The following is a 14,718-nucleotide window of genomic DNA, read 5'->3' as shown; positions in this document are numbered from 1 at the left end:
AAAAATAGTCTGTAAAATGTCAATGTAATCAACGAATAACGAGGCTTCATGTGAAAATTAACGGTAATCTCATTGCCAGCGCCATAGATATGAATAAGATATGAATGAATGAATGAATGAATAAGATATGAATCTTCAATACATATCTATGGAGAAACCCAGCAGCAGAGATCGTCGGAGGAAAAAGTCGGTGCACCATCCGGTTGATCCCTGGCTAATCCGGATGTGCTTCACTTGAATCAGACCGCTGTTATTTTCCTGCAGCGGCGGTCTTGCTGAATGGTACAGACTGAAGACGCTTGCGTAGCCGACTTATTGTTTTATTTCATATTCGCATAGTAATCGGGTTGTCTTGCATATTATAGCGAAACAAGCGGAGTGAAAGATGTCCAGGAGACGGCACAGCGACGAGAACGACGGTGAGTCGGTGGACGTTGGCTGCATGAGTAATTCAGAGGTTAGGCTAGCTAGCGGGGGTGAGCTAACGTTAGCGTGTTTATGGTGCATGCTGGTTGCTATATTGTAACCCCATCCACAAAATACGAAACAGTTAATATCCACTGATAATGATTCACACTGTGGCTGCTTGGAGGGATAAGACTGAGTAAGCTGTGTTAGCTGCGGTAGAATTACCCGGTTGGCTTTTACCGTTAGCTGCTGGATTAGCTAGTGTGAGTTCATCAGCGTCGGTAAGTAACACTGTGGGCGGCTATCATTGCTGTGCTGCTGATTACCAAACAGTTCAGTGTCTGTTTGGGATGTTACTTTTCAGAAGTGCTCTGATTCATCAGGGGGCTCTTAGTATTGATCCTTGGAGTCCTCTTGGCCTTGACCATCCTAACCAGTGCAGGGGTCACTTTTGGCTTCATGTCACAACCTCTGAGATTTTCCAACGTGGAACTCCGTGTACTTTTTGACGATGCTTTGACCACCAGCACCTGACACTTAAAAATTACTTCATGGTCTTTTCCTATCTTGTGAGCAGTCACAATACTCGGCTGTCTTTGAGTGATGGAACCTAATAGCAGCTAAGATACCTAAGAGCATGAACTCATTATTTAGTTATCCTGCCCTGTTTTTTTTTTTTTTTTTTTTGGTTCACTCTATAAGATCATATTTTTTTGTTGGAACTCTCTATACAAAACCAATTGCCCACTGTCTGCTCAGCAACAAACAACAGACATCGTTAGAGACTAACTGACAAACAGAAAAGCTTTAAGCTGTTAGGAATTGGTGGAGACTAAAAACAGAGCTAAAAGTGTGATTATTGGACTGATACTCATCAAAATGTCAGAATCGCAACCTGAAATGAATGGTAGTTTTGCTCCTCAACTGCTGGACGTGTATTTAAGCCGCTGTTGATTGATAACCTCACCTTGTCTCCTTATCAACAGTAGTTCCCCTGTGAATCAGAAAATAATTGTCAGACTGCTGCCTCAGTGTCTTATGAATTGTTTCAGTATTCGTTATCTGTGCAGTGGTGGCAACATCACTACACTGACAGAAGGAAGACTGAGGAAATTATTCAGTATTGTACTCTGGTGTTAACTCTGATGCGATTACCAAAGGTTATCTAGCTCTTTATAGGCTGACCGGATGTTTTTATTACAATATAACAAATTTTCGTCTGTAAATTTTGTGAATCTTTTTAATGTCTGTGTTTCACGCATCAGATCTATATATATATATTCTGTTTCAGCCTGGATTTTCACATAGTGGTGACCCTTGATATTCTTTCAGATGGACTTATGTTCTTTTTTTCTCTCTTTTTCAGGAGGGCAACCCCATAAAAGGAGAAGGACATCGGAGCCTATTGAGATTGAAGATCGTCTGGAGTCGCTGATATGTCGTGTAGGGGAAAAGGTGAGGGGACTGTTGAAGGAGGGACAATTTGATGTTTTTAGAATAAGAAAAGAAAAGACCAGATCTTTTGTAAGTGTTTGCTACAGTAAAATACACTTTGACTCACCAAAAAACAAGCAAAAGAAAAAAAGTCTTTGCTCTCTTTACAGTAAAGTGCTTATTAAATTGCTAGCTAATTGCTAATGATAACTACTAAACTGCTTCTCGTTTCCTTCCAGAGTACGTCGTCCCTCGAGAGCAACTTGGAGGGCCTCGCAGGCGTTTTAGAGGCCGACCTCCCAAACTACAAAAACAAAATCCTGCGCATCTTATGTGCTGTGTATGTTCACAGAAGTTCTCACCGTTTGATTAATATGTCGCCATTTGACTGTCATCTCTTACTGAATTTGTTTCTTGTTGACAGTGCCCGCCTCCTGCCTGAGAAGCTGACCGTCTATACAACCTTGGTTGGCCTCCTCAACGCCAGGAACTACAACTTTGGGGGCGAGTTTGTGGAGGCCATGATCAGGCAACTTAAAGAGACCCTCAAAAACAACTTGTACAATGAAGCTGTTTACTTGGTATGCTAATTATTTATAGTCATGTCATATATGTGGGTTTTAAATTACACTTGGGTGTATATATATATATTTTTTTAACAGATTTCTGTATTTTTTTTTAGGTGCGTTTTCTGTCTGACTTGGTCAACTGCCATGTGATCGCTGCTCCCTCTATGGTGGCCATGTTTGAAAACTTTATCAGTGTTACTCAGGAGGAAGATGTGCCACAGGTAGGCAGACGTTTAATGTGGAGTAGTAATGTTTTGTATGCTAACGAAAGTAAGGGATGTGTAAACCAAACTGATGCATTGTACATGCCGGTAGTTGAATTGGAACTTAGATAAAAACGGTAATGAGTTCATGTGTCTATTTGTATATTTTTTTGTTATGTTTTATGTGTAATTACCTGATGGAAAACGTATTCTAATTTATTAGTTTGTTTGTCTTTACTCTCAATTTTGTTGTTATAAAAGAAGTAAGTGAATATTCTTCATCATGGTTGTCAATATTCAGAATTTACCCTGATGCAAAAAGCATACATGCTTTAAAATCATCAGCTTTCCACACGATCTACCTTTACATTTTAGTGAAAATCCTGAAATATGATGATTATGGGAACGTCATGACCTTCAGCAGCTCCTGACTGCTTCCCTGCTTCATGCTGAGGTGTTGTAACTGGTCTCATTTGCTCCCGCAGGTTCGGTCGGACTGGTTTGTGTATGTTGTCCTGTCCTGTCTGCCCTGGGTCGGTAAGGAGCTTTACGAGAAGAAGGATGTTGAAATGGACCGGCTCCTCAGCCAAATCGAAGGCTACCTCAAGTAAGACCCCTGCCTTGTTTCTGCTCGGTCTTCATTTCTTTACTTCTGTCGTTGTGTCCTCACTGTACTGTTCAGTCTGGCGTTTGCTCTTTTGAGCTCACATTCTCATTATCAGACCAATCTTTGCTCCAATTCATGTCTCTAAACTCAGTATTGTCTGCATTTTTCAGGAGGAGAGTAAAGACTCACGTCCCCATGCTGCAGGTGTGGACGGCAGAGAAGCCCCACCCACAAGAGGAGGTGAGAGTCCTGGCAGTATTGATTGAGACATTAAGAGGGGTGATCAGAAAACTCTTGATAGTACCTAACAGTTTGACAGTGCTTCATTATCACTCTGCTTTATTTGTATTTCTTTAAACTAATCACAATCATCTTGGCTGTTGTCTGGAGGTGTTGGTTGTTGATCTTTATTTATAATGGATTTCTGATCAGCCATAACTTCAGCAGCAGCAAATTGGAGAGTAGAATAAATAAGACAGTCATGGTCCCTGTTATTGAGCTCATGTTTACAGCAGCTTTTAGTGTGAACACAGAAATAATGTTGCTCCTTTTAGCTAGTTTTTTCTTAGTAAACAGATCACTTTTGACGCTGATCCAGGTGGAGGTATGGTGTTATGATTCTACCTTCTCTGTCTCCTCTTCCTGTCCGTCATGCAGTACCTGGACTGCCTTTGGGCTCAGATTCAGAAGCTGAAGAAAGACCGCTGGCAGGAGCGTCACATCCTTCGTCCCTACATCGCCTTCGACAGCGTGCTGTGCGAGGCTCTGCAGCACAACCTGCCCCCCTTCACCCCGCCGGGACACATGCCGGACGCCCAGTACCCCATGCCACGGGTCATCTTCCGCATGTTTGACTACACCGATGCCCCGGAGGTTTGTCGCTGTATTTTTGTGAGACTTTGTAGGAATTAATCAGAATGTGTTTTGAGTCTCTGTAGAAAAGGAGATGAATGTGTAATGTTATTAAAAACAATGATTACCTACATAAATCTCCAAATTTACATTAACACAAAAGCATTATGCAAAGTACTATAGTGACCAAAGCTCTCCTTGTTATTAGAGCTGCAACAATTAACGAATCTTTTAGTTGTCAGCTATTGAATTCTTGCCAGCTGTTCTGATAATCAGTTATTTGGTTAATTTTTCAAGAAAAAAAGTTGAAATTCTCCAATTCCAGAGTCTTCAATTAAAATATTTGCAGTTTTTTTCCTCCTCCATGACAGCAAACTGAATATCTTGGGGTTTTTCAGAAAACTGGACATTTGAACATGTTGTCTTTGGCTTGGAGAAACACTGATTCACTTTTAGATTAATCGACAGTGGAAATAACATGTTAGTTGCAGCTCTTTTGGTTATTGACAAGTTGAACATGTTTTTTTCTCCTAAGGGACCCGTTATGCCTGGCAGCCATTCTGTGGAGAGATTTGTCATAGAAGAAAACCTGCACTGTATCATCAAAACTCACTGGAAAGAAAGGAAAACATGGTGAGTAGTGGTCACAGTTTCCCTTTTGGAAAGCCACCTGAACTATCACTCAGATACCTAAATTTGTTGTTTTCCTTTTCTACCTCTCAGTGCTGCCCAGTTACTCAGCTACCCAGGGAAAAACAAGATCCCACTCAACTATCACATTGTGGAGGTGTGTATCTATTTTTGTTTGCGTTTCGTATGATTCACATCAAAAAGTCAGAGTTATTTTTATACAGACAATTGTGTTGGTTTTTTTTTTTTCTTTCAGGTGATCTTTGGAGAACTTTTCCAGCTGCCCTCGCCGCCCCACATTGACGTCATGTACACAACGCTGCTTATTGAACTCTGTAAACTGCAGCCCGGATCGTTGCCCCAAGTTGTATCCTTGATTCTTTGCCTCGCTGGCATTCATGTCAACAATACCCTTTAGTGCAAATGTTTTCCACTGCTCCTCGAAGTATCTGAGGGTTTGGTTTTCTTCAGAATTTAAAGATTCAAGGTTCTTTTTTGTAATGCCAGCACATATATTTATATGAGGTGGCACGAAATTAATACTCGAGTCCTGGTTGTAAGCAGTAGAAATGAATAAATAAAACAAGGGAAATTACAAAGCAATATAAAAAAAACAGCACTCAGAGAGCGCAGTGCTCCACCAAGGATGCTCAGTCGTTGTATCATTTCTGACGGCTGAAATCTTGAAAAAATTAGTGGCAGAAATCACGGCAACATAGAATGTAGATGTCCCCACAAACAAAATGACCTTGCAGTGAGCACAGGCGTGTGTTATGCATGGGTACTTCATGTACGGATACCGAATCGCGTGACCTAAATATGTAGTGGGTGGCGGGAGTTGTTGGGGCTCGGAAACAGCCCCACAATTTAATCAATTGCTCCTCACAGGCAGCTGACGTAGTGTTCACTTGTTGTCATAGTTACAGTGACGCCGTGCTGCTATCTTGCAATGATACAGAAATCTTTAACAAATCCATGGATCCAGACTATAAGCTGCTTCACTGCCAAAATCGAATCAGTTGATCCTTGTGTCATTTCTGACCTTCCATGGAAATTTCATCCAAATCCGTTTGTCTATTTTTGAGTAATGTTGCTAACAGACGGAAAGACAGACAAACTAACGCCGGTTGTCACATCACTCCGTCGTTCCTTGATGGAGTAACAATATACGCAAGTGTTTAGAGGTGGTAAACAGATAAATAGGCATGTGTGCAAAAAATGAGGTAGTGTAAATAGAATCTGTTTTTAAGGACTTTAGAGTGAACTGCTTCAAACTGCTGCAAAAATACAGCATGAGGACACTGCACACACTGCCTCACTAAACACATCCTCAGTGTTGGTTCTGTTGCTCACTGTAATCCTGGCCCCAGCACCTGATGTATATAATTCTGCTTTGCAAACCAGAAAATGGATAGTGTCCCTGTGGAAACCGTTTCTGCAGGTCGGGAGTCGGTTCTGTGGCTAACGAGATGCAAAGAAGAAGTTTGAGATTAGGCACCGACTTCAAACCAGCCCTCCACTACTTGAGTGGACAACGGGTGACAGGAGGGCAGCTCAACAATGTATTGAAATATTTATTTTAAAACGTGAGCAATATCCCATCTTAAATGAAGCCTTTAAATTGTATTCTCCAAATGTAAGAAAACAGACCACAGCAAGACGTCTCATCATTTTTCGATTTGTTTCAGGAAGAAGGAAATGGAAATATAGACAATTCCCACTAGAGTTTTCTTATGTCATTTTTGTTTTGTTGTTCAGCCCTAGCCTTTATCATGGGTCACCTATGTGGATGTTGGGTTGATATGTTGAACATGAGACCAACTGTCTCTTGTTTGAATCCAGCTGCATCCGTCTCTTTCTCTTTTCCTGATGTCTTTCCATTAATGCTATTTAAAAATCGGCAAAAAACACACGAAGAAATAATTCAGAAACCGTTTCTATTGTCTTGATAGTCATTTAAAGCAAAGTACAATACAGTTACAGGTGGTCCTCGACTTACCGCAGAATTCTGAAAGTAACTTGGTTTATGCTGTAAGTCGGAACTTGCATACATTTGTGGCGTACAACCGGCAAATGTAAACGAAGCCGTCTTCCTCGTATAGCACCGTGTGAAGACATATTTGTCCTCCACTCACCAACTAGTTCCTGCGCAGAAATTTATTTTAATGTCGCAAATGCCTTACGTTTGAATGATGGAATAAGACTTTCTTAATAAATTTATGGGAGATGGCGACGTAACCACGAAACGCCATAGGTCGAGGACGTCGTGAACCGAGGACCTACTGTATATCCACACAGAGTGTTTAGTAACAACGTAATTGGTTATATAAAGATGTCAGATTCAGTATAATTGGTCTCTTTTTAGCTGAGCTCAACAAGAAACGGAACAAAACTTCTCTACTGTAATGGAGCCTTTTCTTTAACACCTGCCTGTTAGTTGGCTCAAGCCACAGAGATGCTTTACATGAGACTGGACACCATGAACACCACCTGCATAGATAGGTAGGTAATATTACTGCATGTTTACCTTCGTGTTTACATCGTTTTCTGTCTGTAATGTATCCGTAATCCCGTCACCCTCCATTTCCTATGCTTTACAGACTAATCAACTGGTTTTCTCATCATTTGAGCAACTTCCAGTTTCGATGGAGCTGGGACGACTGGTGAGAGACAGTTTGATGAGCGCAGAGATTGTTTATTGGAACTATGTGATGTTTCAGATCAGGAGAAATGTATGTTTTCTCAAACATGTTTCCTGTGTAAAGGTCCGACTGCTTGACCGTGGATCTGGAGAAGCCCAAGCCCAAGTTTGTCAAAGAGGTTCTGGAGAAGTCTATGAGGTATGGAAGCACTGCTCATGTTTCTTTAAGTCTAGAAAAGTTTTACTGTCTTTTAGCAGGAGTTTAAGAGGTGTACTTCGAGATGAGGGTTTTCAGGAAAACTGTATGACCTTAATATAAACATTTTATTATTTGTAGAAATCAAAGTATTTCAATGAGTGCCCTTTAAAGGGTTAAAAAAAAGTCTCTTTGTTCCTTTTTAAAATGTCTCTTAGCCTCAAACTGTCTGTTGTCCTCCTTTACTTGCAGACTTTCGTACCATCAGAGGATAGTGGACATCGTCCCTCCAACTTTCTCAGCCCTCATCCCTGCTGAACCCCTCTTCATTTACAAATATGAAGATGAGAGCGCCTGTAAGAACGCCTCCCATTTTTTTACTGTTTTTATTCTTAACATTTTTATAGAAGACTTGTTTTAAACATTTTTTGCTAAAAGCAGCACAGTCGCAGTGTCGTAATTTACATTTTGAGCCAAAATACTGTTCAGGGAACTTATTTAATCAGCATCAAGTGGTTGAGACGGATCTTATTGTGATTAACATCTTACAAAAACTCTGCTGCCTCACAGCTTCGTTACCGGGTTACGCAGTCACTGTCACCGTCGGAAACGCCATCAAGAATCGAGCATCCAACGAAGAAATCCTCACTATCCTCAAAGAGGTCCCCAACCCCAACCAGGAAGATGATGACGGTTCGTTTCCATTTTTATGTAGCTGAAAATGATCACTTGTTCAAAGTACAGTGTGACTTGTTACTGTTTTTGTAAATGTTGCTGCCGTATTTCTTAACTGTCACTTTGTTTCCCACAAAGAGTTACTAATTAGTTAAACGATCATTATTGAAAACAGTTTTGTGTTAAGTTGTGCGCGCTTCTCTCTTACAGGTTTTGTCAGTTTAGCGAAAAACCCCTCAAATTTAACACAATTTAATGAGACCGATTTGGCATTTTGCTCTTATCAACAGCGTTTTCTTGAAATCTACCCAAACATCACTTTATACCGTTGGATTAAATAGCTACTCTTGCTCTTTTTTCTTTTTCTGTCCACCCAGATGAGGGTGAGAGCTTCAACCCTCTGAAGATCGAAGTCTTCCTGCAGACTCTGCTCCATCTGGCAGCCAAATCTTTCAGCCACTCCTTCAGTGCCCTCGGCAAGTAAGTTCACCACTGTCATCGTGTATTTTTCACCGACTAAAAGACTAAAAGGTAGTTGGCGTAAGACACATTTACATGTGAATAAGGGAAATTGTGTCAAATGTATCCTCTAAGAAAAGAAAAGGGTTTATAAATGGAGGAAGAAGAGGTTTGTATTCATGTAAAACATGACAGTGTAGTGGCAGTACAGTGATTGACAGGTTTTTCTAATGTCCACAGGCCTTCTGTTTGTGCATAAAGTTTAATTTTCCAGCTCATTACCCAGTTCAAACTTCCACAGGCTGCTCCCAACAGAATAAACTGGCAGGTGAGCAGCTTCATGGCAGCTCTACCGCTATTAATGTGTGAATAGGTAAAGTTAGCTTAAGTTAAAAGACGCTAAAGAAGTGCAAACCATTAACCCAGTCCTGCTATTAAATGTTAAAAGGCTTGTCATGCATGGCTGTGATTTAATAACAATATGACAGTTAACTATAAACAATAAATCCACAGTTTGCAAGTACAGCTTGTATTATTTTACTGTTAATCATCAACAAACACGAAACATCTTAGTGAATAAATATCACAGTTTCTGTTGCCAAAACATAAAAATGGTTCTTTTCTCACCATCTGTGAAGTAAAATGCCTTGTAGCTCAGTGTAAAACCTAAGAGACTGACATAAAAGGAGGGAAACTGTTTTAAAAAGTGGTTTATTAAGAGCTAAAATATAAGCTATAGAGATATACAAATGAATCCATGAATACTTGAATGAATGAATCCAGACCTGATGGACTCACCTTCATCTGATGCTTGCAGGTTCCATGAGATCCTGAAGACCCTGACAGACAGCGATGAGGGGAAACTGCACATCCTCAAAGTGGTGTATGAAGTGTGGAGGAACCACCCACAGGTAAAAAAAACAAAAAAAAAAAACAAGCCAACAGTGTCCCAGTGTGGATCTTCACAAGTAAATATACACTACTGTTCAAAAGTTTGGGGTCACCCTGGCAATTTTACTTTTTCCATGAAAACTCACACTTTAATTCATGTGCTAACATAACTGCACAAGGGTTTTCTAATCATCAATCAGCCTTTCAACACCATTAGCTAACACAATGTAGCATTAGAACACAGGAGTGATGGTTGCTGGAAATGTTCCTCTGTACCTCTATGGAGATATTCCATTAAAAATCATCTGTTTCCAGCTAGAATAATCATTTACCACATTAACAATGTCTAGAGTGGATTTCTGATTAATGTTATCTTCATTAAAAAAGATACTTTCAAAAATAAAGACAATTCTAAGTGACTCCAAACTTTTGAACGGTAGTGTACATGTGGAATAACAGAGTTGAAAGTTTGGTTAATGAAACATGCGTCTTTGCTGCGTCACAGATGATCGCAGTGTTGGTGGATAAAATGATCCGGACACAGGTTGTGGACTGTGCTGCTGTCGCCAACTGGCTCTTCTCTCAGGACATGGCTCACGAGTTCACCAGGTAGGACATCAGCAGCAGTTTTAGTAAAAACACATGCAGATATTTAGGTTTTATGCTGTTAAGTGTTGCAGTTAAAACTAATTTCCATCTTGGGACATATAGATGATCTGAGCTTATGTGTAGTGTCCAGAGTGTTTTCCTTCTTCCTGCCTGTTTAAACTTAAAGACTCTCTCTTCATCCAGACTGTTCATCTGGGAGATCCTGCACTCCACCATCCGAAAGATGAACAAACATGTCCAGAAGATTCAGAAGGAGCTGGAGGAGGCCAAAGACAAGCTGGAGAAGCAGCAACACAAGAGGGTATCTTTGTTTGTCGTCATTTTGACATAGATTTAAAAAAAAAAAAAAAAAAAAAAAAAACATTCTTAAAGGGTTGTCAAACTCATTTTAGTTCAGAGGCCACATTCAGCCCAATTTGATCTCAAGTGATGCGGCCCAGTAAAACCACAGCATAATAACCTATGAATAGTGACAACTCCAAATTTTTCCTTTGTTTTAGTGCAAAAAAGTACATTCTGAAAATGTTAACATTTAATGAACATTCAGTTTCTACAACATTATGCCTCCGTTTACCATTTACACATTATAACTTCCAGATCACAGTGTGTCTACAAAGGAACAAAACATTTAGTTGCAGGTATCTGGAACTGAACATTACAGTATTTTACTTTAAAAAAGACAAAAACAACAGAAACAAGACCTGTGGGCCTGCGGGCCGCATGTTTGACACCCCTGCTTGAAGCACTTGTTTAAACATTAGATTATTGTAGTTATATTGTCTGTGCTTGTGTTTTGTTGTAACAGAGGGACAGCGGCGACGATGAGGAGATGGACAAGAACAGCGAGGACGAGGAGGGTCAGCTGGAGGAGCAGATCGAGAGGCTGCAGGAGAAGGTGGAGTCTGCTCAGAGCGAACAGAAAAACCTCTTCCTCGTCATCTTCCAGGTATCAGTGATTTACTGATAAATGACGCAGGCAGTCGGCATAGTGGCCAGCAGTTTAAGGCTTTGATAATGTGACAAAAACAACCAACGAGTCGGTTCAGCTGGAGTTAGTCATCACTGGTGAAGACACATTAACCCTCCTGTTGTCTTCATTTACGGGCACCAAAAAATATTGTTTCCTTGTCTGAAAAAAATCCAAAAATTCAGCAAAATTCCCCAAATTTCTGAAAATTTGCAAAACCTTCAGGAAGAAAATTCCAATAATTCCTTAAAAGTTTCCCTTAAAAGTTTTATTTTATAAAACATCCCCCAAATTTGGCAAGAAAATTCTTGTAAACATTTTCAAAAAATGAGTAAAAATCTTCCAAAAAAAATACTAAAAATATCTAAAGTGATTACATATATATCAGTAAAACTTCTAATATTTTCTTTAAGACCATTCACATAAAAATCAACCAAAATCCAGCGAAATTCGCTGGATTTTGGTTGATATTTTTTTTTTGTGAATGTTCTACAGAAACATTTTTTAACATTTCTTGTTTTCCACCAAAAAATGTTCAGAGATTTCCCAAAAATGTTAAAAAATGTGGACATCAGAAGTTTCACTGTGAAAATATATTTTTTCCCCACATTTTCAAACTTTAAAACGGGTCAATTTGACCTGCAGGACGACATGAGGGTTAACACCTGCAGGGTTTAAATCTGAGCAGGATCCTTTCTGTCCCGCTTCCTTCTCTAATTTAGTTAAATGTTGGTGATTCAGTTTCTACATTCAACAACAATTTAGAGACATTTTGATTCCATAACATTTCAAATTGGTTCAATTTTAGGTTTTATTTTAGTGCACTTTGTGTGTTGGACAGCTGTGGAAGTTACTGCATATTTAATGAGAGAACATTATTCATTCATTTGCATATTTTAACATGGAATTTTACAAAACTCTCATCAAAAAGAGGGTCTTAATATAAAGAATCAACTGATATCAACATGATGGTATCTATTTGTTTACATATTTGATAGTACATAGTGATTTCCAGTCAGAAATATAGAGTTTCTTCTTTAAATGTTATTTTCTTAAAGGGAGTTTTTCCATCTACTCTGAGCCAAAAGTCTCCACTTAAAGCAGAACTTGCATGCACCAAGCCTTTCAATTTTATTCCTCTCTATGTTCTGAAGGTTTTTGCAGAGGAGTTTGTTCAGATATGATCAACACCCTGATTTTTGGAACATTTGATTCCTAAGAACGTGGAAAATAGATTTTTCTCCAGCTGTTGACAGTATTTTCTGATTTATGACGTGATAAAAGAACAAACAAATCCTTCTATTAAAGCCTTACTCCACAATGCTAACAAAATAAAACTCAAATTTTGCTGCTGCCTTCATCCAATATTCAGATCCCTGTTTAGAGCAGCTTTAACAACCATGTGTATGTGTTTAACAAAAGTTGTTTCCTCCTCAGCGCTTCATCATGCTGTTGACGGAGCATCTGGTCCGCTGTGAAACGGGCAGCGTCGACATCAGCACTCCCTGGTACAAAAACTGCATCGAGCGGCTGCAGCAGATCTTCCTCATGGTAAGAAATGAGGCAAAACACCAGATCAGACCTTCATGCTCTTAAAATAACATGGACTTTATACATTTAGGGCGAATTAGAGCACTCAACTTCATTTAAACTCAGAGCTACACTCAAGTAGAGGCCTCATTTATAATACAGCTGATCAAAGACAAACAGAAGCAGAAATTGTAGCTGTAAAAATCAGACAAGACGGGATGGGAAGGACAAGCATCATAATAATTAATTAATTTGATCATCAGTTAATTGGTCCAAGTAATTTGAAAAAGAAAAATCAAAAATACATTAAACATTTATTCCTAGGTATTATTCCATAAAACCGTCAGGAAATCAGGGCACCATAAAATAAAGAGCAGACTGGTGCTGTTTTAAAGCTTGACAAACCATAACCCATGCATCAGGGACTATAGCTTCTGTTTGTGGTTCGCCCATTTAGCCAGCTGAGGTATCTGGGTGCCCGATAAAGAACAAACAATAGAAAAAGTCATATTTCATAAATAACAAGGCATTCCTATGCCGAGAAGTGTACTGCAGTTGTAGTAATCTAGAAAACAACACACAGAAGTATCAATAATCTGGAAAATAACACACAAAAGTGTCAATAATCCAGACAATAACACACAAAAGTGTCAATAATCTAGAAAATAACACACAAAAGTGTCCATAATGTAGAAAATAACACACAAAAGTATCAACAATCTAGAAAATATCACCCAAAAGTATCAATAATCTGGAAAATAACACACAAAAGTAGCAATAATGCAAAAAAAATAACACAGAGAAGTGTCAATAATCTAGAAATATCACACAAAAGTGTTAATCTGTTTCAAAAAGTGTCAAAAACCTGGATATTAATGTACTAAAGTATTAAAAACAATAATAAAACATAAACACAGCCTACCTTGAACAATCACAGCAGCTCCATCTTTAAAGTGTAAAAATCCACAGGATAGAAAACAGGTGTCGGATCACAAACTGGGCTCTAGGCTGATCTTTTGTCTCACATCTGACACTGCTGAACACACGCTGTTAAATTCCATCTCCTGTCGCTGACACGGCGTCTCCCCGGGTCCTGCAGCACCATGTGACCATCCAGCAGTACATGGGAACCCTGGAGAACCTGCTGTTCACGGCCGAGCTCGACCACCACATCCTGGCCGTCTACCAGCAGTTCTGTGCCCTGCAGCTGTGAGACCGACGCATGGGGACCAAACGTGTTCACGCAGTACCCGCTGTGATAAACCGACACATTAGAAACTACCAGCTCTTGCATCAAGAATCTCCTCTTTACAGTTTGTTTTTTTTTAATTCCCCGTTTTGTGTTTGGTGCCATTCAGGTCAGTTATGTGCAGCCGTAACTAAGGACGTCTCTCAAAGTAGGAATTCAAACAAATCTGTTTGACAAATCCTGTCATTAATTAGTGGTGTTTTTTTTTTTTTTTTTTTTTTTTTTTTAAATTGTTGTTTGTTTTGTTTTCATTAAATTTTTACCTCCTGCTCGTATTCTTATGAATGGGTCTTTTAAAAACTGTATGAACTGTCTGAGTGCAGACGGAGCCGGAGAGATGTCCATAGGAGAGGAGATTTCAGGTCAACTCGGAACAATTCTGAATCCAGAGAGCGCTCTACTTTTTTATATTTGTTTTATGTGGAATTGGGAAGTAATTAAAACTCTCCAGAATCTTTATCCGCCTGCTCTCTTGTGTCATCGTTGCGTCTTCTTGGCCCAGAATCAAGGAAAAATTCTGAAGATACTGACCGAACATCCAGAATGATACTAGATGCTCTTCAGTTTAACTTTAGTAACCTTTAGTCTGATCAGCAGCCAGAAATGATGAAATATTTGTATTTGGAGCATGACATTCTTGAGCTGTATTTAGTAGAAGTTAAGCATAAAATGTCAAACTCATTTATTTCATCAGTGTGTTTTTAATAGCCGATATAATTGTACAATTACATCCAGCAGGCGCTTTTATCTAAGATGACGTACATGTGGGAGTAGATACAAAACAGCAAGGACCTGGTC

The 14,718-nt window shown here is 39.4% G+C and overlaps 1 protein-coding gene across 1 annotated transcript; it reads left to right on the top strand.

Annotated features, from left to right (window-relative positions):
- Nucleotides 1-233: 233 nt before the first annotated feature.
- Nucleotides 234-14,379, top strand: LOC111578488 (nuclear cap-binding protein subunit 1). The gene is made up of 23 exons (XM_023285334.3): nt 234-419; nt 1,775-1,863; nt 2,082-2,182; nt 2,267-2,423; nt 2,525-2,632; nt 3,100-3,221; nt 3,392-3,461; nt 3,879-4,094; nt 4,609-4,706; nt 4,797-4,860; nt 4,960-5,070; nt 7,141-7,205; nt 7,304-7,366; nt 7,469-7,543; nt 7,793-7,896; nt 8,111-8,233; nt 8,593-8,695; nt 9,492-9,585; nt 10,071-10,174; nt 10,358-10,475; nt 10,980-11,120; nt 12,579-12,692; nt 13,771-14,379. Exons 1-23 carry the CDS (start codon nt 386-388, stop codon nt 13,882-13,884), a joined length of 2,388 nt encoding a protein of 795 aa, XP_023141102.1. The 5' UTR covers nt 234-385; the 3' UTR covers nt 13,885-14,379.
- The last annotated feature ends 339 nt before the right edge of the window (nt 14,380-14,718 follow it).

The sequence above is a fragment of the Amphiprion ocellaris genome, chromosome 13 (assembly GCF_022539595.1).
Source record: "Amphiprion ocellaris isolate individual 3 ecotype Okinawa chromosome 13, ASM2253959v1, whole genome shotgun sequence".
Taxonomy (NCBI): Eukaryota; Metazoa; Chordata; class Actinopteri; family Pomacentridae; genus Amphiprion; species Amphiprion ocellaris.
This window is presented reverse-complemented; position numbering and strand designations above follow the sequence as displayed.

Coding starts and splice junctions, on each gene's coding strand:
- LOC111578488 (XM_023285334.3), top strand. CDS start 386: ATGTCCAGGAGACGGCACAGCGACGAGAACGACG. Junction 1,864..2,081: donor TATGTCGTGTAGGGGAAAAG/GTGAGGGGACTG, acceptor GTTTCCTTCCAG/AGTACGTCGTCCCTCGAGAG. Junction 4,707..4,796: donor TGGAAAGAAAGGAAAACATG/GTGAGTAGTGGT, acceptor TCTACCTCTCAG/TGCTGCCCAGTTACTCAGCT.